The sequence below is a fragment of the Spermophilus citellus genome, assembly GCF_964194105.1.
Source record: "Spermophilus citellus genome assembly, chromosome: 8".
In the NCBI taxonomy this organism is placed as follows: Eukaryota; Metazoa; Chordata; class Mammalia; order Rodentia; family Sciuridae; genus Spermophilus; species Spermophilus citellus.
In genome coordinates, this window is record NC_138189.1 from 127,960,485 (window position 1) to 127,983,915 (window position 23,431).

General features: G+C 44.0%; 1 protein-coding gene and 1 long non-coding RNA gene across 4 annotated transcripts in view; one reads left to right on the plus strand and one right to left on the minus strand.

The window, feature by feature from the left end:
• Positions 1–1,313: 1,313 nt before the first annotated feature.
• On the minus strand, positions 1,314–3,703 carry LOC308654625. 2 transcript variants are annotated; one of them, XR_014023309.1, is made up of 4 exons: positions 3,568–3,681; positions 3,165–3,206; positions 2,584–2,829; positions 1,314–1,577 (listed from the first exon to the last, which is right to left on the minus strand). It is a non-coding gene; the product is annotated as an uncharacterized lncRNA (long non-coding RNA). The 2 variants fall into 2 exon arrangements; XR_014023308.1 differs by lacking the exons at positions 2,584–2,829; positions 3,165–3,206 and having other exon boundaries at positions 3,568–3,703.
• A 237-nt stretch (positions 3,704–3,940) lies between these two features.
• The window catches only part of TMEM154 (transmembrane protein 154), a 47,377-nt gene continuing 27,886 nt past the window's right edge, over positions 3,941–23,431 (plus strand). For both annotated transcript variants that reach the window (XM_081304306.1, XM_081304305.1), the window contains exon 1: positions 3,941–4,061. In XM_081304306.1, coding sequence (XP_081160432.1) covers positions 4,004–4,061 — 58 coding nt within the window. In that variant the 5' untranslated portion in view covers positions 3,941–4,003. The remainder of the gene's footprint in view (positions 4,062–23,431) is intronic.

Consider the following 23,431-nt stretch of genomic DNA (forward strand, 5'->3'; position numbering starts at 1 on the left):
GCTGATGGGTGACTGTCATGGCCCAGCTGAAGCCTCCCCATGGATCTACTGTGAGTCCTGCCTGCCTTTGGGTCTCTGCAAAATGCAAGTGATGGCAGCTGTGTCCCACCCTGGAGCGAGCCCTGAGTTAAACAGCCTTTGCTCATCCTCATTTATTCCCACAGTGTGCATGAATGAGAGGGAAAGCTGCCTGTGCGCATGTGCGGGAGTGGGCACCCACGGCTCAGCGCTGGCGATGGGAAGTGGAATGGAGGGACGGGAGTTCGCATCCGCTGTGAGATCCTATGACTTCTGAGTGTGCTCCTCTAGGGTCGGTGGAGCTGGGGGAGCAGAGAGGACAAGAGCGAAGGGAGAAGGAATCGGATGACAGAGTCGTGGATTAAAACTTAGCCATATCACTTCTGCATATGTTATCTGCCTCTCAATGCTACCTCAGGAGCTGGGGACTCCCCTGGGAGTAATATTTAACCCTGCCTGATATTTTCTTTTATTATTTACTTATTTATTTATGTACCAGGAATTGAACCCAGGCGTGCTCAACCCTGAGCCAGTATGGACAGTGATGGTAAAAACATTCTCCTGATAAAGTGATAAATGCCCCTAAAACTGGTTTCTCTCCCTGTCCTCCCTCCTGAGCACGATGAGGCCTCAGAGCATTTCCATACGCCTTTCCTGCTGTCAGGAAGCCACTGGCAAGCACCAAGGAGATCTTCCCCTGGCTCTGTGCAGGTCCCTGGCTCCGAGACTCCTGGTGCCTCCCTGTGGCACCAAGGCTCTGACTTCCTGCCACAAGTGTTTCGGGATTTCATCTGAAGTCGAGCAGCCACTTGCCAAAATTGATGGTTGGTAAAATTAGAACAAACAGAGGTAAATAGCCCTTTCCCCGCCACACAGTCTCCCTGTGATTTTAACTGCAACAGATAGATCGCTGGGGTGTTACCGTTTTCTGATCAATGATGGTAATTTTCTTTCCCTTAAAATCAGCTTTATCAAGCTAAGGGTCTTAGCAAACACTGAGGTCAAAAGAAAATTACATGCCCGTGCAGGATTTCTCTGTGGCTTCAGTTTATTTTGTATACCATTCTAACTGATTTAGGGTTGTGCTGCTTAGAAGCAACGCAAAGCACACTTGTTGAAACTCCAACAAGCTGTTTGGCCATTCCCTGGGGCTCAGAGGGAGGACTGCACAATAAGACAGGCTGAGGTCCAGCCCCAGATACCCGACTGCAAAAACTTCCCCAGCAAGCTGTAGTTTTAACAAGGAAGAACCCAAAGTTGGCAACCTTCCTTTTGCCAAATACGTGTCTCAAGCCTTGAAGCAACAATGCTTTAATGGTTTGGAAATGGTAAAAGGAAAGAACTCCCAGGCCCTGGGCCTTCTGTCTTGAACGCGTGTGGAGAAATGCTTGCTGGTGCAGGAGTAACTGCCTCCTGAGCTCAGTGCTAGAGGGTCTGGAAGCCAGTGGTGTATTCACATGCTCCTCAAGAGTTCAGTGAATAGTTCCTTCCCTGTTGTTTTCAAATCAGTCATCCAGTTTTGAACTCCTCTATTTCCTTCTGCTGTTCTGTGTTATCTTCTAAAGTGAAAAAAGCATAGTTTATCAGGAGTTCACTTAATTGCCAATTTAAAACATTAAATGCATACTGTAAATCCATGAACAAACTGATCATTACATGAATCACCAACCTATTTCCTGTAGATAAGAACTAAGATAAACATGACTATGACATTGAAAAACAGCCATACACTAAAGAAAAAGTTCTTGGCTGTGACCCTGGCCAAGGAATTCCAGTTATCTTCTGCATTTACACCATTCAGATCACTGAAGATAAAGTGACTCTCTGGGTGTGCCTCTCCAGGTGTGGTGGTGCACACCTATAATCCCAGTGGCTCTGGAGGCTGAGGCAAGACGATCACAAATTCAAGGCCAGTCAAATCAATTTAGCAAGGCCCTAAGCAACTTTTTGAGATCCTATCTCAAAAAATAAGAAGGATTAGGGATGTGGCTCAGTGGGTAAGCACTAGGGTTCAATTCCAGTGCGAAAGAAAGAAAGAAGGAAGGAAGGAAAGGAGGGCAGGAGGGAGGGGAGGAGGGAGGGAGGGAAGGAAAAGAAAAAAGAAAAAGAAAGAAAGAGGAGGGAAGGAAGGAAGGAAGGAAGGAATAATCCAGATGGTAATCTGCATGGTGCATGGAAGAGTTCATAGGTGAGATGAGTACCAGGCCTTGACCCTACTCCTTTCTCTCTGCACAGCAGCAAACATGATTAGGAGACTGTAGTCAGTGATGCTTAGGCCCTAAACCTGAACCATGAGAAAGACTTCAGATAGCATACAAAAACCTAGTACATGCTGGGCACACTGGTGCACGTCTGTAATCCGAGGTACTTGAGAGGCTGAAGCAGGAGGATTGCAAGTTTGAGGACAGCCTCAGCAACTTAGTGAGACCCTGTCTCAAAAAAAAAAAAAAAAAAAAAAAAAAGGCTGGGGATGTAGCACAGTGGTAGATACGCACATTGGGTTCAGTCTCCACTACCATAAAACAATAACTAAAACAACAAAAACTTGAACAAACTTGAACGTACTCTGATCTCTACAGTGTATGCAACAGACATTGCTTCCTGCTTTGTTTCTGTGGGGTGGGATTTCCATTCTCATTCTAATCTGATCCAGTCCCATTTTGCTTGATGTGAACAACTTCTGAGAAATTTATAGTGAATGCAAGAAGGAAGAAGGGTGATATGCAGATTCCCTTTCCTGCTCGACATTATCTTGGCCTCTGGAAGTAGATCCTCTGAATGATGGGTTAGCCCCAGCCAGCAGAGTACTACCTTGAGCCAGCAGAGTACTACCTTGAGCGAGCAGAGTACAACCTTGAGCGAGCAGAGTACAACCTTTTTTTTTTTTTTATTTTATTGTTGGTTGTTCAAAACATTACATAGTTCTTAATATACCATATTTCACAGATTGATTCGAGTGTGTTATGAACTCCCATTTTTACCCCGTATACAGATTGCTGTGTCACATCAGTTACATTTCCATTGATTTACAAATTGCCTTTCTAGTGACTGATGTATTCTGCTGTCTATCCCATTCTCCACTGTCCCCTCACCCCTCCCCTCCCCTCCCCTCCCCTTCTCTCTCTCCACCCCCTCTACTATACAACCTTGAGCGTGCCTGTAGCCTCATGTCTTGCCTCCAGATGGGCCTGAGAGCGGAGGGAGAGAGATGAACTGGTAGAGAATCTGTGTGGCACTTTTCTAATGGTGAAATGGTCCCTGTCCTCTGGGCCTATGCTCTCCAACATGGAATCAATTGAGTCATTTAAATTAATTTAAAAATAAATAAAATAGTGCTGGGGCGTTAGCTCAGTGGTAGAGTTCTTGCCTTGCACATGTGAGGCACTGGGTTTGACCCTCAGCACCACATAAAAATAAACAAATAAAACAAAGCCATGCTGTCCATCTAAAACTACAAAAATATTAAATAAATTAAAATAAAAAATTCAGTTTGCATTAGGCTCATTTCAAGCGCTCAGTAGCAGCGCAGTGCGGCTGGTGACTACTGACCTGGGTTTGCATTTCCACCAGCGCAGTTTCACTGGACAGAGCTGTCCTAGGTTCTAGGCAGTACCAAAGACTCCCAGGCGGGATATGGAAAAATCACAAACCCAGAATGCATGTGGTCCAGGTCCCCCAGTCCCAGATCCTGAAGGACATCTAAGCCACAGGACACCGTTCCCAAGGGGGCATTTTCAAAAGTTGAAAACTGGGACTCAGAAGGGCCGGGGAGGGGTGCTCACTGAATCAGTGCTGGTGAGCAACATCTCTTTTGCAATCCTTGCTGGTCTGACAGGCTCCTGCAGTTACATCACTTCCTAAAAAACAGGCAAACACCTCTCCTTCAAGTGAGCACCGACCCAAACAAGCAGGAAACAGGAAATGTGCGCGCTGGAGGGAGGTCGGGGCGCAGCGCCGCATCCTGACTGCACCGAGGCTCGCTGACATGACCGCTGCCCGCGCTGTCCTGGTCTTTGCCCTGGGACTCGTCCCCGTCCGCCCGGGTAAGCGACCTCCAGCGGGGAAGGAGGATCGGAAGGGCTTGTGGGTACCGGCAGCTACTGGACTCTGCAGGGGTGGGTCACGCCCAGAAAATCTAATCCTTTCTGTTACCAAAGTGGAGAAAATTAACTGTCCCGCGCGGGGCTGGGGGTGGAGGGTGGACTTCGCTGTCACTGCAGCCGTCAAATCGCGCCCCAGTCCTCACTGGATCTAAGCCTCTTGCGAGATGGGTGGGTCCCTGTAATTGACCGACTTTAATGGGCATATTAAGAAAACCATAAACTTTTTGGCAGTTCGTGGAAAAGAACGTTTCAGTCGGCTGCAACCCAGGAAAAGTGAATTCGCTTTTAGTAGCGTGGGCTGAGAGGTCTGCAGGTTCCAAACGCTCTTGGAAAAACTGGGCTATGGAAATGTATTACTGGAAAGCATACCAAAAGTTGGAAAAAAAAAATGTAAACAGGAAATTATCTGAGGACTTATCATGCACCCACTCTCTAACACATGGAGAAAGTTCTTTCATCTGCTTTTCTTTGATCTTGTTACTTCCGGGGATATTTTCTTGCATTGATTGTTACTAATGATGGTTTGTTTGAAAAAGTAATGATCGTAGCCAAGTAAAAGAATTGGAAAAGGTAAAATATTAAATCTCAATATGTTATGCTAAAAGTAGCTATTGATGTACTCTTGAGAGTTGCTACAACAGGCAAGATCAGTCTCCATTGCTTCTTAAGGTTCTGTTTGACCCGCCCTTGGTACATAAGGTGGCTGCCCAGGGTTTCTGTCAATGGATACCGACTGCTGCTAGAGTACAGCAGTGTTTGAAGCAGAAGGAAAGTTCTCAAGCTATAGTTCTTTAAATAGGACCAGGGACATCAGCCACTGACTTTGAGGCTAACTGTCAGCTCCCCTCCTTCCCAGCCCCACAACTGGGTGCTCTCCAGGTGTGTCCCCAGACATCTGAGGCGGAAGGCTGCCAGCAAAGGCTCACCGTGTGCACTGGAAGGATGTTTGGTTGGGACTGGCATAAGTGGCTCAAAATGAGTTTGGGATCAAGGTGTTGTTTTACACACAAGATTTTGAGGCTGCAGGGGAACATGAAGGAGCCCTGGGCACCTCTAGGAGTGAACTAAAGGGGAAACCCTCTTTAGTTCATCTTTGACTTCCTCAAACTCTGTAAGGGCTCAGCCTAAATAAGGAACTCAATAATTGTTGATAAACACTAAATCATCCCTGGAAAGGGTATGAGGCTGATCACTAGTAGCAAGATCAAGCCATACTGTGGGGACAGAGAGCAACCAAGTGACAGAAGGTGAGATGACTAAGTCCCGCTACCAGTCAACGCTTCTGATTTCTACCCCAGCGTTCTTTTCACTTCCTCCAGAGACCAATCACTCTCTCTGCTGCCGAGACCTGTGGACCAGTTCCTAGGAGACTGTTGCTCATTGCTTAAAGGAGAAGAACTTAGCCGAGCAGAATTTAGCCATGCCACCTCTGCATATTTATGTGCCTCTCAATGCTCCCCTGAGAGTAATATTTAGCGTTGCCTGAGTATTTTCCATTATTATTATTATTATTATTAGTAGTAGTAGTAGTAGTAGTAGCAGTAGTACCAGAAATTGAACTCAGGGGTGCTCAATCACTGAGCCACATCACATCCCCAGCCCTTTTTATTTTAAGACAGGGTCTCACTGAATTGTTTAGCACTTCGCTTTTTGCTGAGGCTGGCTTTGAACTCATGATCTTCCTGCCTCAGCTTCCCAAGCCTCTGAGATTACAGGCATGAGCCACTGTGCTTGGCTATGCCTGAGTATTTTCTTGAGCTCTTGAAAAACGATTGAATGGAGGTGTCTGTAGTTCAGGAGATGCTAAAAGAGGAGCACAATTACTCTATAACTTTAAAAGGCTCAGATTAAATATGACATTTTTTTTTTGACCAAGAATTGAACCCAGGGGCTCCTAACCACTGAGCCCCATCCCCAGCCCTTTTTATTTTGAGACATTGAGACGGGGCCTCCCTTAGTTGCTGAGGCTGGCTTTGAACTTGGGATCCTCCTGCCCCAGCCTCCAGAGCCTTCGGGATTACAGGCCCTGCTATGGCCTCCTTCTCGATGTCTCTGTTCACAGTCCCTGCCCTGGAGCTCTGTTTTATCCCCTGTCACATTTCCATGGTCCTGAACTTCTGTTAACACAGATAATTGCTTGGAACCCTAATTGTGTACATATCCATATCTCCTTCCACCAGATGGGGAGCACCTTCAAGGAAAATCCTCTTTAGTTCATGTCTTTAAAAATTATTACTATTGTTATTATTATAACTTGGTGCTGGGCATCAAATCCAAGGCCTCTCCTGTGCTAAGCTTGTGCTCCACCACTGAGCTGTTCCTTCAGACCCTTTAATTTATTTTTGGCTGTCCCTAAGTCCTACAAGAGCTTGGCATAAATTAGGAACTCAATAATTGCTGTAAATGCTAACATCATCCGTAGACTGGATATGAAGCAGATCACTGAAAACTGATGAGTTCTTAAAAACAGGTAGTTTGGAATAGAAGAAGTCAAAGATGAAATCTGCATTTCAGGAGACCGCAGGGATCGGCTACATAATTGAATATGCTAACTGGCCCTGCCTGGATGCCCCGTGTGTGAAAAATGCAAAAACGCCCACTTGAAAAAGCTGCTTAATAAAAGCTTATTATTTTGACATTAATCAAAGGAAAGGCTATTCCAAACTAAGGCTTAATTTTAAAATTAATTAGTGTATATGCTTGAGAGCTAATGGTGCCTGAGACTTCAGGATATGAGTCAGTTTATAAATGTCACAAGAAGTCATCTGGGGATTTTTGGTAGAAGAAACCAATCTACTGACCAGCCAGAGTCTCACCTTGCATCTGTATTTTGAGATATATCCCAAGTTCAGCATTTGTTAACAACAAACAGGCCACATTATATGACACTGCAGTTGCATGAGACCAGCGTGAGACCTTGGAGTCAATATCTCTTCTCTTTGTGTGGACAGACAGCCCGATGCAGGAATTGAGTGCTATCCCAAGTGAAATAATCCACTTGGAGCTCACCAGAAGACAAATAAGGAAACAGCTTTTCTGGGATTTTGACCAAATAGATGATCATGGTTTAAAAAGCTCTGGGCCATCACGTCTTGGCCGCGAAGGATCCTCAGGAAGTTCAAGCTCAGGGCCACACTCTGCCGTGCAGTGGAGGGAAGTGCTTCTATCTCTGTTCTTTATGCTGTGCTCTGTCCATGTCAGCTTCACAGGGTCAGCAAACTAAAGGAACTTCCCAGACACCAAACACATGGGACTTCTTAGCTGCCACAAGCAGAGGCGGTTACAGAAAGGAGAGCTAAAGAGCACGAGGCAGAAACAAGGTGTCGGTGACTTTCTGATGGCCAGAGGCAAACACTGGAAGGACTGGAAGATTCTCTGTTCTGTTTCAGAAGAGTAAGATCCATACAATTACTGCATGAACCTTGAGAAGGAGAGAAAAGTAGAAGAACATACCAGCCGCATAACTGAAGCTGCACTTTCTTACACAGTAGAATCTGATATCTCACATCAATGATTAGGACTGCCATCTGCTATTTCCTGAGACAGTCCCAATTTCAAGAGTTAATAAGACTGATAGGTAACATTACAGTGCTTGTTATATGTCAGATGCTGTTCTAAACACTACATAAACTAACTCATTTAATTCTCAAACAACCTTATAAGGTGGACTCTGTTATCCCTGTTTTACATAGGAGAAAGTAGAAGCACGGAGAGGCTAAGTGACTTGCCCAAGATCACACAGCTAAGTAGTGGACCTAAGTAAAATTCTTCCTCAAAAATCCCTGCTCTAGCCACATACCATACTACCTTGGGGTTTTCCTGTTCTTCCAGGCTTGATGTCTAGTGGATTTGGGAAACCATGGCTCTGGTACTTTCCTTGCTATAGATGTATCACCTAGCTGTTGGCCCAGTTTCACAGTTACGGCATTTTAATAATAGGGTTACATTTGTTTGCATTGGGTTGGGGACTGATTGACAGGGAAAGGGATGGTGAACGCTGGGTTAAACCTTGAGCAGCCAACCGGGAAGGGAGGAGCCCAAATAGTGCAGAGTGAGCAATCGGAGAATCTGGGGATTAGTTTAGGGAAGACCAGAAGCAGGAAAAGCAGACTGCCAAAGCCACTAGGTAAGAGGCTTCAGGGGGTGGGGACCTGGGAGAGAGAGAGTGGCTATGTCAAGCAGAGCTACTGTGGAAACTGACCCCAAGGACCAAGTGCACTCAGGGACAAAGACGAAAGAAACCACACAGAACACTGAAACAACCTGTCAAAAAAACAAGACAGAATAATACGAATAATAAAAATAAAAATCACAAGAAAAACAGAGGTAGAGAGGGAGTGAGGTTTAAAGTCCTCCTGTGTCTACAATTCTGAATCCCAGGAACAGAGAAGAGGCGCCCTGTTGGATGGATGAGCTCAGTTCTGTATGCAACCTCAACTCGCCTGCCTGTGTATCATTTGCATCACCCTCAAATGTTGGCAAAGGTGTGGAGAAACAGGAACTGCAGCTGGGGTGGAGGGGGTAGGGGGTGATTCAGTGCAATCCTGCTGCTTAACCCATCCATTGGCCTTTGGATGTTGATGATCCTATTTTGCATTTCTAGAAAGTCTATCCTTTTAAAAAACAAAGTTCAGCTTTGTTTTTTAACCTTGGTTATTTATTCCTTTTTTAAAAAAATATTTTTATTTTAAGCTCTTGTCATCTCATTGATGACTTTCTCTTTTTTTTATACCAAGGATTGAACCCAGGGGGTGCTTGACCACTGAGCCACATCCCAGCCCTACTTTGTATTTTATTTAAAGACAGGGTCTCACTGAGTTGCTTAGTGCCTCGATTTTGCTGAGGCTGGCTTTGAATTCGTGATCCTCCTGCCTCAGCCTCCTGAGCCTCTGGGATTACAGGCGTGCACCACCGCGCCTGGCACTATGATGACTTTCCTCTGCAGTGTGTGTAGACCTAACCTTGCTGCTTGTTGTCTCTGTTCACGTGCACTCATGGAATCTTTGGGGGCACCGAGGGCAAAACCTGGCACACAGAAGAAGGCTCATCCTATCTCCTTGAACCCCAAGCCCTCTGATCCCATCACTGAGCTATTGTCAAGTGCTCTCAGCTCCAATTCTTATCTAGTAGAACTCCTGTCTTGCCACCGTGAACGAGGATTTGGAAGAAGTGGTGACAGGGAAGTGCCAGGCTTGAGGAGAGCTCATGACTGGAGTTTAGGCTTAACCTCAGCCAAGAGCGGGACTGGGAAGGGGGAAGGCATCAGGGATCAGCCTCCAAGGGCTGCATGAGGAGGTACCAGAGCCTCAGCATGAGTGTGAACAGAACTAGACCCGGCAATGGAGCCAACCCGGTGGTGGGACCCAGGAGACTAGAGCCATTGCCAATGACAAGGAGACAGCAGAATAGGGAAAATCAGAGTGAGTCAAGGTCATAGCTCAGTGGGAGAGAGCTGGCCCAGCAGGCATGAGGCCCTGGGTCCCATCCCCAGCTCTGAGAAGGGAAGGAGGCAGAAAATAAAAGAAACGGTCACAGAGGGCTCAGGGTGGGTTCCACAGGTGGCAAGATCACCTCCCCTAGCTTTGACCTTTGCCAAGGCCATTGTAGCAGCTTTAAAAATAAAACACATGACCTGGGGCTTTAACTTTAGCTTCTCACCTGGTGGATGAATAGGAGCCTCCCAAAAGCATTATGTGATCTCTTAGGGCCCCTGGCGGCCCAAATCTTTATTTTGGGAAATCCTCACTAGGCGATATGGCTTTTCATTTCCTCTAGAACCTTCTTTTGATTTCTCTCCCCCCCCCATTTTCTGGGCCATTTCCTGGCTTTCTTGTGATTTCTTTATGCATTTAAAAGGTCACTTCTTATTTTCAAGCAATGTTTCTAGGTGTAGCACACTGGGAGAAGTTTCAGGCTCTCAAGTATATCAGATTCCTGATTTTTCTATACAACTATTTTGGAGCATGATTTAGAAATATCTAGTGACCCGAAGACAGTTTCACTCCACAATCCCAAGAATTGACTCCTGGATCACTCAAAAATGTACAGCAAAGAGACGTGGCCAAGAACGCTGATTATAGCATCATTTGTAAAAACTGGGGGTGGAGAGAGAAAGCAACCTAAATGTCCATTCACAGAAGGAGGAAAAATAAGACTTTGTGCAGTTATAGAATGAGACACCAAAGCAGATAAAAAAGATTTTTTTTTTTGGCAGTTGAGATATATATTTTCACAAAACAGCATGTAGCACATGCACACCACTGAGCAATATGCTCATCCATATGTCATGATTTTGGGTATTATATAAAAATTATGCATGTATTTATGGTTAAAAAAGACTTCTAGATACATTGAACAAAATGAAAAAATAGCACCCTGAGTGTTATTGATGTGATCTTCTCTCTTCTTTCTGGAAAAGATTCAACATGGGATCAGGAACCCATCAGTGACCCTGAGCATAATTTCAACTATTTCAAACCCAAGTTTTCCCATCTGTAAAATGGAAACAAAATCAAATTTTGGAATTTATATAGTATATGCAATTACTCTTATAAGAGATTTTTTATTCATTTTAAAAGTCATAGGTAGCATCAGTGTTCATTTATGTAATTATACAAGCAGGGGATACAATTTGCTCTAAGTCAGGCCCCGGTACTTTCCCTTCTCCATCCCTCCTTCCTTCCCTGTTCCCTTCCTTCTGTTCTACTAATCTTCTATTTAATGTTTTTTAGTTGTTGTTGTTTTCTATCAGTGCCTTGTAGATATACATGAGGTGAGAGTCCCTGTGGTATATTCATATATGTAACAGGACATTTTGGTGAGGTTCATGCCACTATTCTTCTCTTTTCCCATCCCTCCTCCATCCCCCTCTTATCCCCCCGCCCTGCCCCACTTTGGTATAAGAGCAGGTAAAATTGATGAACTAGAGCCACATGTATCAAGATGGATCAGTCTCAAAAACCATGTTGACAAAAAAGTCGATGGAAAAAAAAAGTTGATGGAAAATAATTATACACAAGCAGGAAATGACAGCACACACCTGTGGTCCCAGATGCTTAGGAGGCTGAGGCTGGAGGACCACTTAAAGCCCAGGAGTTTGAGACCAGCTTGGGCAATATAGCAAGACCCTTACCTCAAAAAATACCTTTTAAAGAGATTATTATGCACAGAATTGTTATATTTATTTTAAAAGGATTTTTGTTTTTTGTTTTGTTTTGTTTTGTACCAGGGATTGAACCCAGGGTGCTTAATCACTGAGCACATCCCCAGGCCTTTTTATGTATTTTTAAATTTTGAGACAAAGTCTTGCTAATTTCCTTAGGGCTTCACTAAGTTGATGAGGCTGGCTTTGAACTTGAAATCCTTTCAGAAATAAAGGTTGTAGTCCAAGCTTTAGCCATCTAAGACCCAGTAGCCAAACCCAGCCAGCTTCTGTTTTTTTCTTGTTCTACCTAAAGTCATGAATATTCTTTACATTTGTAAATGGTTATAATTTTATAGTTATATAAATAAATACTTGCATCCTGGCTTGTATTTTGCTTCTTGACCCACAAAATCTGAAATATTTACTCTCTGGCCCTTTAAGAAAAAGTTTGCCATTGCTACTCTAATCAATATGGGAAACCTACGATATTTAGGTGGTGGGTCCCCTGCTAATTGTTGTGTGTGTCTCTGTGTGTGTTACTTTGTACTGGGGACTCAACCCAGGGGTGCTTAATCACTGAGCCATATGCCTAGTCCTTTTTACTTGCTTGTATTTAGAGACAGAGTCTCACTGAGTTGCTTAGGGCCTCACTAAGTTGTCGAGGCTGGCTTTGAACTTGCAATCCTCTTGCCTCAGCCTCTCAAGCTACTAGGATTACAGGCCTGCGCCACCTTGCCTGGCTCTATCCATCTCTAAATCCATTGCAATGTGGTTCCTGCCTTAGGTGCAGCACCCAGATTGCTCCATGTGGGGCATGATGCCTCCTGACAGCTACACCCGGAGGAGCCATTTCTGTCCTTTTCTGAGTTTCCCTGTAGCTCTGACCAGATTGAATCAATCATTGCCATTCTCCTCTTCCTTGGACCTGACGTGTCATTTTCTCCTAGGTCTCCTCTGGTTGCTCCTTTTCAGCTTGGGGCTGTGAAGGATTTTTTTCAGCTGCTCATTTCATGTTCCTCTTTTCTTTCTCATTCCTTATGCTATTCCTGGGCCCTCCTATCACTTTCATGGCTTTAATCTCACACCTGGGCTGACAGTTCCCAAATCATCACCTCTAGTCAGCTCTCTCCACCCAGCTCTCCTTGGCTCTATCACAGGACTCTGAAGCTGAGCGTGTCCAACACAGAGTTCATTCTCTGCTCCCTCTCGTTTAGACCCGCCTTACCTTCACCTGGGCTAACTTCTTAACCCACGTCTTTGCCGCCAATTTCACCTCCATTTCACCCAACTTCCAGGGCGGTCTTACTGTAGGACCAATGACATCCTTTTCCTCCTGTACTTATCCCTTCAGGGTTTTTTATTTTCTTAGGACAGATTCCAAACCCCTTGGCATCATGACCACCCTCTTACCAGCTGGAGCTGAGTTCCTGTCTCTCTTAACCATGGCCACGTCCCATTATGTGCCCTACGATGTGACAGCATGAACATACCAGGCCATCAGGCCCCTGGGCCTTTTTATGTCCTGGGTCCCCAACTGCAGCACTCGTCCCTGTCATCTTTGCTTGATGAACCCCTGAGATCCAGTTCAGTGGTCCACACCTCTATAAAGACTTCCTGAATCCCAGCCCCAGATGCAGCAGGTTCTCTTCCACACCCTCATGATGCTCCGTGCACATAAATATTATGGCGTTTATTAGTCTGTGTTATATTTATTGATTTACATGCCATCGTCCTGACTTAGTCATTTCCCTGGGAGCCAGGGGCCTGGTCCCATTCACCCTTCTATCTCAGGATTTAGAATAATGCTGTTATGCCATTGGTCCCCACACAAGTGTGGTGACTGACTGGCACAATAAACAAATGACATGAAATTCATCTTATTTTCAAGACAAGATTAGATTTGTTGAAATAATGAAATCAAATTATAGTAATACCTGAATCAATGTGATATTTACTTAATCCACTTTTATAATTTCATTTCAAGATGTGAACTAATTCCAGATTTTTTTATTTTTTAAATTTTTTTAGTTGCAGATGGACACATACCTTTATTTATTTATTTTTATGTGGTGCTGAGGATCAAACCCATTACCTCACACCTGCAAGGCAAGTGCTCTACCACTGACTGAGCCACAATCCCAGCCCCCAAATATTTTAATGTATGAATTAAAGGTGGTTCACTTCTGTCTCTTCAAATGAAAACAATTATCCTTCCCTCCACTTTCCTGTAGAAAAATACTGTGTAGCTTCAGAGAAAGCATCCTTACACACCTTCTTCTCAAAATATGGAAGACCCAGAAATATGCATTCAACGGCAGGATAACTTGCAGAAGGGACAGAAATTTACAAGCGTTTGGGGAGAATTGTTAAAGGGAAACAAAGGGACTTCAAGTTCCATAGACACTAGTTTTCAAGCCAGTCAAAGCTGATTTAAAAACTTGAAAAAGAAATAAAATGTATGTAACAGAAAACAAATGAGACAATCTTCCTTCGTTGGTGAGTTCAGCACAGAAACGTTTCCTGAGCCAATGGAAGAAGGTGACTATCATCAACAAGAGGTCGCTCCAAGAGTGGGGGCCTGGCTGTTGTCTTTGTTCTGTTTCTTTTCCTTAAAGTAAAACCAATTCATCTGGTTTGGTTTTGAAATTTTTCTACATTTCATAGAACTGGAATTTCCTACTTTCCCACTCCATTGTCATTTCCAGAAACAGGAATCCAGTGACTGCTAAGGTTGGCTGACATGATGTCTTCTTTGTCACCAACAACATTAAGTTCGTTAATTTAAAAATGAATTTATTCTTTCTGAAGATCAAGCTTGTTTACTGAGTTGTTTTCTGAGTAAGACTGCCAGATGTAGCAAGTAAGCTACAGAGTAACTAGATACGAGGTATGTGAGTTACAGGTAAACAATGCTTTTCTGTAGTATAAGTACATCCCATGCAAGTCAGTACACCTCTGGGACCTACACAGGTAATGCACGAGACATACTTACCCTAAAACTCACTCATTGCTTGTCTGATATTCAAATTTAACTGAACATCTTGTATTTAATTTAGTAACTCCATTTAGGATTATGATTATCTTTTCTCAAGCAAAGATCATCTCTCTATTTATCCATGAATAAGATCATAGACCTACTGACTATAGACATGTTGATTATGTAGCTGGGTACATATGAATTAGACAAATATTTAGGTTGAGTTCTAGATCAACAACTCAAAATAACAAGCAAAGAAACTATCACTGAAAAAAATTAGATTAAAGTAGATTAAAGAAAAATAAAAGTAGATTAAAGAATCTATTAGTGTAAAGAATCACAATAAAAACTCAATGAGCAGAATTGTAAGAGGGAATTCATCAATACAAAGAAGAGGTTGACAGAGTGAGAACAGCGCAAGGGCAGTAGCTCAAGCAGCAGCAGTGAACTTCAGAGCACTGGAGGCCTGTTCTCCCATCCAGGTGGAAGGGCAGGACTGATTCTCCTTAAAGGTTAAGCAGGATCAGAAGCCAGCCAACCTTAGGGACCTGGGCAGGTCTTTGCTGAGTGATCTAATATACCCCTTTAGCTCCTCTTAGGCTACTTTTTTTTCTCTTTTTGGTACCAGGGATTGAACCCAGGGATGTTTAAATACTAAGCCACATCCCCAGACCTTTTTGTATTTTATTTAGAGATAGGGCCTCACTAAGTTGCTGAGGCTGGCTTTGAACTTGTGATCCTCCTGCCTCAGCTTCCAGAGCGGCTGGGATTACAGGCCTGCGCCACCTTGCCACTCTTAAGATCTCAGCAACTTCTTTCCTTCTTAAGCCTCTTGTATGAAAACTTCAAACCATAAACTAACTCTTGTCCTCTGCTACCACAGAGGCTGGTGCTGCAGCCCTGGGGTCACGGGGACCTTGGGGGACAGGTGTGCCTCCACCCTCTCCCTGGTTCCTCCTGAGCTCTGGGTGGGGTGTGTGGACCACTGGCGAGGCGGACCTCATCTCTTTCTGCTCTCCTGTTCTCACAGTTCATCCCACACACCTGCCCTTTCCTGCTGTGCTGTCCTACAGTTGTTTTTTTCTGGAAAAGCTGAGCCTCTGCTGAGCTGACTGAGGACTGTGACGTGGGGACAGAAGTTCCCTGATTTCTAGAATGAGGTAGGCAGTGTCTCCCTCTGCCAGTGTCTCCTGGTAGGCCAGGCCCAGCTAGGGCGTGGCCGGGAGCACTTGTTTTCAAGTTCTTCTGAAGTTGGCCAGCTTTCCACACCTGGACCGACTGCCTGAGACAATCAGCTTATAAAGATCAAGGTCTACTTGGACTCAGGATATGAAAGTCTCAGTCCAGGAGCACTTGGCCTCTGTTGTTGGGGGCCTGTGGGAGGCAGCTCATCATGGCAGGAAGTATGAGGTAGAGCGAAGTCACTCACTTCATGGCCGGGAACTGAAGGAGGAAAAGAAGAGACCGGGGTCCCACAAATCCCTTCAAAGACACCCCCTCAGTGACCTAAAGACCTCCCCCTAGGCCCCACCTCTTAAGGTCCACCACCCTCCAATAGCGCCACAGGCTAGAGACCAAATTAACACATGGGCCTTGGGGGGATATTCTGGAGTCATTTTGAAATTGGTTATTCAAATAAAAGATAGAAATATACAAAAAGTAGAAAAGTACTCAGGTGATTAAATGATAACTATCATTTAATGACTCCCAGCTCCATTTCAAAGTACTTATTATTATTCTACTGATGGTGGGAACAATTTTGTTTTAAGGTTTTAAAATGTGTATGTGCTCTGACCCATAAAAATACTTGTTTTTTTAAACTGTCAAGTCTACGAGCTAGGATTCCAGTGCAGGAAAGGTGAAGTCAAAGGGCCCAAAATGCAGCTTCCCCACATCAATAACTTCCAACAAGAGACATCTTAGGATCTGGAAAAATCTGATTAAAATTGAGCAAGCTTTCCCTATAAGTAAATAAATAATAAGTAAGTATAAAATGTTTAAAGAAATAAACAACATCTCCTTCGTGGCAGAACAAGGTTTTTTTGTTGTTGTTGTTTTGTTTTGTTTTAAGTCTTTTTTTTTGGGGGGGGGACGGGTACCAGGTATTGAACCCAGGGGCATTTAACCTCTGAGCCAGGTCCCCAGCCCTTTTTATTTTGAGACAGGTTTTCACTAAGTTGTTTAGGTCCTCGCTAAGTTGCTGAGGCTGGCTTTGAACTCCTGATCCTCCTGCCTCAGCCTCACGAGCAGCTGGAATGACAGACATGTGTCACTGTGCAAGGCCAGAACATGTGAACTGAAATTACAGGGCACTTTTCAACTCACGGAGATAAAAATATATATAATATAAAGCATCACAGGTAAATCCCCAGAACCCACTGCTGCATGAAGGTGTTTTTCCAGAGAACCCTCCTCAAAATGAGCAAAAAAGAAACATTTTTAAATGTTCTTTTGTCATAAGGCATTGTCTCCTGTAGGTGTCTGATGGCTGTAGAGAAAGGGTCTAAGCACCCTCTCGGCCATTAACCTGCACTGCTTTCCTCTGGCAATTTTTCTGACCATTTCTTCTTCAAGGAAATATGTCAGGACAAACAAATTAGGTCACTATTTTCCCTTATTAAAACCTGTCACATACATAGAGCACTGAGCTTCCAGTGAAAACAGCAGCCCCTTCACTTCCAAGTCCTGCTCCCAGGGGGGATCAAGTGGCCTGAGCTTCACGTGTGGGCAGGCCTGTGAAATGCCCCGTGCCCCCCACTAAGGAACTCTAAACATGACACCTCATCACTAGGGACTCATAATTTTGCATTTTGCAATTTCTTTAATTACCCAGGATTTTTTTTTTTGGGGGGGAGGGCCTGTATTTCCTGGAAGGAAGTTATCGGGTGAGGAGGGTATCAGATTCTTTTATTTATTTACTTAGGTACCAGAAATTGAACCCAGGGGCACTAAACCCTGAGCCACATCACCAGCCCTTTTTTTTTTTTTAATTTATTTTATTTAGAGACAAGGTCTTGCTGAGTTGCTTAGGGCCTCCCTAAGTTGCTGAGGGTGGCTTTGAACTCAAGATCCTTCTGCCTCAGCCTCCTGAGCCACTGGGATTACAGGTGTGCACCACAGCACCTGGCTCAGATCTTGATTATAGGGTGAGAGGAGTGATAACAATGTTACCTGACCCACCTCCCCCTTCCGCATTTCCTTCAGTCGTTCACTCCACAAACAGCTGTGACCTGAAGGACTACTGAAATGAAAGATGGGGATCTGATTGAACTTGGTAGGCTGGGTTCCAGATGCTCAGGACAGAGTCCAGGACAGTGGAGGAGACGAACAGAGAGAAGTCCATGATGGAGGTGACTTCAAACAACAAATGATAGGTTAGTGCTGTTTTGAAGCCAGGTGGTCTAGAGAAAGAGCAGAGCACTTCCGCGCGCCGTCTGGGGTCCATGAGCAAGGGTGTCCCAGAGGTGTCACCCTTCTACCTTGTCTGTCAAACAGTCCTCCCTCGACAGGCGGGTGCCTGGTGAGTCTGGTAAGGCCATTTGTTCCTGTTTTGTCCTGACCACATCAAAGCCAGTTTCCAAAATGCTACTGGGGAGAAGGAAGAGTAGGCAGACTTCTTGGATTTGGTTCCTGAGTCTCCTGAAATTCATATATGGTCCGTTGTTCCACAGAGCAGGAGAGAACAATTAACACCTGCCACGATCTGTTTCATTTCACCATCTAAATTATAAGTGTTTCCATAATTTGTGTATAGAGTTCATATAATTAACACATGAAAGATGGGGTATCTGATTGAGGTTCGACATTCATCCTGACATCCTGTTTAGTAATATTCTCTCACCTTGGTTTAATTTCATGTTGCATTAGCAGCCTGACAGTCCGGCCGTTAGTATATAACACTCTGTCTAATTTTAAAAATTAGAATGACTAGGGGTGTAGCATGTGCTTAGCATGTGTGAGGCCCTGGGTTTCACCCCCAGCACCCCAAAATACAAACAAACAAATATTTTTCATTCCTAGGTTTCGGCACCAAAAAGTACAAGCCCAAAAATGAAACATACAACCAGATGTCAAAAAACAAAACAAAACAAAATAACGACCTTGGTTACACATTGCCACTTAAAAAAAAAAAAAAAAAAAAGAGAGAAGTGAGCCTGTTTGCGTCACAAAGAAGCAAAGTCATTTCCACACAATGATGATGCTCAGATCAGTGATAAGGGGGCTCTGTGTGGCTGGGCGGCTGGAGCCCTGGGCCTCAGGGACCCTCACCAGATGAATGAGCCATGAGACCCAGATGTGTTTGCATGAATATTGTAAATAAGCATTTGTAAATGCCTTGCACACCATGCAGTTTTTATTATCCAGGGACTTTAGGATTTACAGTCAGGGGAGGTATTGAAGGTTGTTTGCGAGGTCACATGACCGTTTCCATTATCTCTTAGTAATGCTAATAATAGTCCTGGGAGAGTTTGTGTTGAGGTCACTTGAGATAACCAGGGCCACCCAAAAGAGAGACAATGTGTTGGATCTGCACCTTTGGGGCCACCAGCCTTGAGCCCTCACACCTGACTTGGCAGGTGGGTCACATGCAAGGTTCAGGGACACGAATGCCAAGCTTTGCAAGGTCTTTCTGCTTTTCAAGGGCTGTGTTTGGGTTTCTTCTTCTCTCCTGCACTTGTGTTTGCTAAAGTCCCTCTCTCCACCCTCAGTCTCTCTCTCTCTCTTTAGCAGTGTCACCAGTTTCACCCCAGGCCCCACCCCTTGTGCCCTGAAATACATCCAAATTTAGATAAGAAGATTCAAACATAAAATAAGGAAGTAGCACCAGGCAGATGAACCTTCCGGGGAACAACTGAAACAGACACGTACAGAGATGGGGAAAGAACAAGAGTATGAAACAAAAATAACAAATCGACTAGCACCTGGCCTGTGCATGCCCCTTTAAGGCTTTGGAAACATCTTCACATTCCTTATTACATGGTCTGGGATGTAGTTCAACGGAGAATTCTTGCCTAACGTTTATTATTTCTTTTGCTTTCATGCTAACACTGTGGGAGAGGCAGATCAGAAGGCTTACTTTTGGGTCTTTTAAGGAATGGAAGGTTCTAGAAGGGAAAGGACTCTTCCCTGGTCTCCCAGCTAGAGACTGACAGCAGGTCTCAAGCCCAGCTCTTCTGAATTCAGATCTTATCTTCCTTCAGTGATAACCTGGCTGTGTCCAAGGGGCCCTGGATCAACACAAGAAATGTCCCTGCAACTCCCACAGGGCCCATCACTAGATGAATCCTGCTGCTGGACCCCGGGGTTGAAAGAAGCCTTGTACCCAGGAAGCAGAAGGAGCCTCCCACAGGAAGTCACCATGGACTAAATGGGCCTTGGCAAATGTTTACTAGAAAAGGCTGGAGCCCCGAGGGCTACGGGAGGCTGCACGGTGGTTTCAGGGGAACCCATGTCCACTGGGTTAAAAGTTGCTGTGACCCTGCTGGTCACGGGAGAACAGCTACAATACTTTAGGAGAAAGTCTCCTGAGCTGCTGTCTGTTTGTTCCACTCATGTCCACTGGTGTGACCCCTGGCTCTTCCTTTGGTTTCCATCTTGATTTCATCCACTTCTGATTTCTTTTCTAAATCTCACCTCTGGCGCTTTGCTGACCCACCCACTCCTGGTTACTAATTTCATTCTGTGACACTCCCCCGGAACCTTTTCCGACTCCCCTGTCTATGACTCTTAGGGCTGATCCCCAGTGGTTTCCACTTTCCTCTGACCTCACAGATCCTTGGACATCTGGCCTTTCCCTGGCTGAATCCTGCCAGTTCCCCCGAGTGAGCACTGGGTGAGGGTTGTCTTGGAGAAGCCTTGAGGTCAGACTACGGAGGGTAGTGTGATGCTGTGCCCAGCTCTGCCTCTCCTGCCTCCCCCCTTCTGAGGTACCCTGTACTTGCCCTTGTGCAAACCTGGAAGGAACCACAGTGATATTGTAGCAGGCTTGGAAATACAAAAAGAACAATCTAGATTTCCATCAAAAAAGAATTCCAAACAATGGGGAGGGGGCAAAGAAAGCTCTCTGTATACACTCATGAAATAATTTCAAGATGAAATTGGAAGAGAAAAAAGTAAGATTCAGGACAGTATATAAATTTTGCTACCATTTGTGTTAAAAAAAGAAAGAAAACAGGAAATAATACTTACTAGTGTGATAGGGTTTCTCTGGAAGGTAGCAGAAAGAGCAATTATCTCTGGGGAAGGAAACCAAGGGACTTGGGGAAAAAGGATGATAGAGAAACTTCCTTTTTGAGCTTAGTACCATGGGTATATTACATGTCCAAAATTTTAGATTAAAAACAAGGTTGGGCTGGGGATGTGGCTCAAGCGGTAGCGCGTTCACCTGGCATGTGTGCGGCCTGGGTTCGATCCTCAGCACCACATACAAACAAAGATGTTGTGCCCGCCGAAAACTGAAAAATAAATATTAAAAAGAATTCTCTCTCTCTCTCTCTCTCTAAAAAAAAAAAAAAAAAAAAAAAAAAAACAAGTTAAATGTTTTGGAAACAACAGAGATATAGGACTAGATGGAAACTGGGGACCCAAGAGGTGATATTTTTGTTGTTGTTGTTGTACCGAACAGAGCATTAAGTCATTAAGGGATTAAAGAATTTTTCCAAATTCCTACAACTAAGTGACAGAGCTATGACCAGAGCCCTCATTTGACTCTTGGCACCCTATTCGAGGTGGACAATAAAGTTGTGAAGATCAAATCAACCAACACACCTTTATCCTAGTACCTATCACGAAGTAAGCAATCAGTCAATGCCAGGTACTGTTATTCATTATTTTGAGACTATCACGGAGTTCAGGTTGATGGGGCAGGGAGAACTGTGAAGGAGGTTGTCATAGGAGTCCCTGGAAATTAATACTTGTAAGAAAAATAAAAATAAAATGAGGGTATGGGAGAGATTGGTATGAACCGTTGATTCTTATTTATTTAAATAGACACTAGAAGGCCACCTGTGACCATCATGGTCTCATGCTGGAAAACACATGTACCCAACCCAGGACCATGAGGGGCACTTCTTTCCATTTCTCTTTCATTTCCAATTGTTGAAATGTCCTCATTATTCCTGCTAACTTATTTTCTTCCCTATTTTCTCTTTTCCTGTGGCTATAGGTCAAGTGGGGACTCAAAGAGGGTTGAGTGTTCCACTGGGAGCGTCATCTGTCTCCCCTGGAGAGGTACAGAAAAGATCTTATCATTCTGGGAAGCTTTGTTTGCAGTGCATCTGGGGTAAGAGCCTCAGGAAGAGCCCTGGCAAAGCTGAGGCTTCTGGAAATCTTTTGCTCATGTTTCCCTAGTGCCAGAAAGCTACCTCCTAGGCTCCCTCTCTTGCTCTCCACCTTATTGCCAAACTTCATGATTTGCAAGCATTCCTTTCCTCCTCGATTCAAGGAAAAATATAGTGTGAAGGGAATCAACCAGATGCCTGTCAATAGATGAAAGCATTAAGAAATGGTGTGTGTATGCGTGTGTGTGTGTGTGTGTGTGTGTGTGTGTGTGTGTACATACACAATGGAGTTTTACTCAGCCACAAAGAAGAATAAAATTATGGCATTTGCTGGTAAATGGATAAAAATGGAGAACATCATGCTAAGTGAAGTAAGCCAGACACAGAAAATCAAGGGTTGAATGTTTTCTCTCATATGTGGAAGCTAGAGAAAACTGAAGGAAAGGAGGAGAAGATTGGTATCATAAAGATATAGGGGACATCAGTAGAGTAGAAGCAGGAGATTGAGAGGCAGAGTGGAGACATGGGAAAGGGAAGGAAATGCTGAAAGAATTCTTTAAAAAGCATGCTATGTGCATACGTAAATATGCCCCAGGGAATTCAGTCTCCCACAGGATAAGGGAATCCATTTGATAATCACTTTGGTAAATGCCACCCAAAACTCTCAATCAGAATCAAGTTATATTATGCAGTTTGTCATTAAATGATAGATACTGGGACCAAAAGATTACGAAAGTTGCCCAAGATCACACTTGGAGGGGTAAAGATTGGATCTCAGAGGACCCAGAACAGAACTGAAGCTTTTAACTTCACACTCTATTTTTCTTTTTCTTTTTTTATTACCTTGACAGTAGGGAAAGCTAAAAGTTTATTTATTTTTTTTGATTGGTTCTTCCTACTGGGACATGAAAGTGGGAGACTGAAATGTTTATCTATAAAACCAAAATAATTAACTGTGACTGTCTTAGTTCACCTGCCATAACAAAATATCATAGCCTGGGTGGCTTAAACAGTTCTGGGAACTGAGAAGTTAAAAATCAAGGTACTGGCAGATTCAGGGTCTGGTGAGAACCCTCTTCCTGCCTGTCCTGTTACTGAATCCTCATAGGGCAAAGAGAGAACAGGCAGAATGAAGGCTCAGGTCTCTTCTTCCTCTTCTTATAAGGGCACTAATCCCATTTGGGGAGCCCCACCCTCATGACCTCATTAAACTTAACTACTTCCTAAATGACCCCACCTGACACCATCATATTGGGGACATCATCATATTGGGGATTAAGCCTTAAGGCTAATATATGAATAGGGTGGGGGTGCACACAAACACTCCTTTCATAATAGTGACCAAACAAATTTTGTTATTGTTTTAACCTGAATCACAAGGCTAACATATTGAATTGTCTCTGCTATGTCTGGGTCCGTCATTCAGTGGAGTCATGGTCTAACCTGTACTGTAGAGTGTGACATAAAGCAGCCAGCTTCTCCATTTGCATCTCACTTTTCACCATGCAGAGAAATTCCACGTACACTATCTTTGTGACCTGCCACAGGCTGGGCTAGCAATACTACCCAGGGTTCAAACACAATAAACTTGCTTGTACCTTGTCAGTAAGGAAAGCCCCACAGACGTATTTTATTGAATAACTTTAAGTATTGGTGGAGTTTTCTTATTCTCCAAGGGAATATTTGGAGAATATTCTTGGAGAATCTTACTTTACAAATGAGATATGCAGCATATTTTTTATTTAGAGTCCAGAAGGATTTGTCACGGGCAGACTTGGTACTTTGCAGAATGGAAGGCCTAATGTTGAAACCTAAGTAATCACTCCAAAGCCCAACATCCTTTCCTATTGATAAGTACCTTTTATTAAAAATTAGGACACAGAGTGAATTCCTTTACACCTGCTTACAT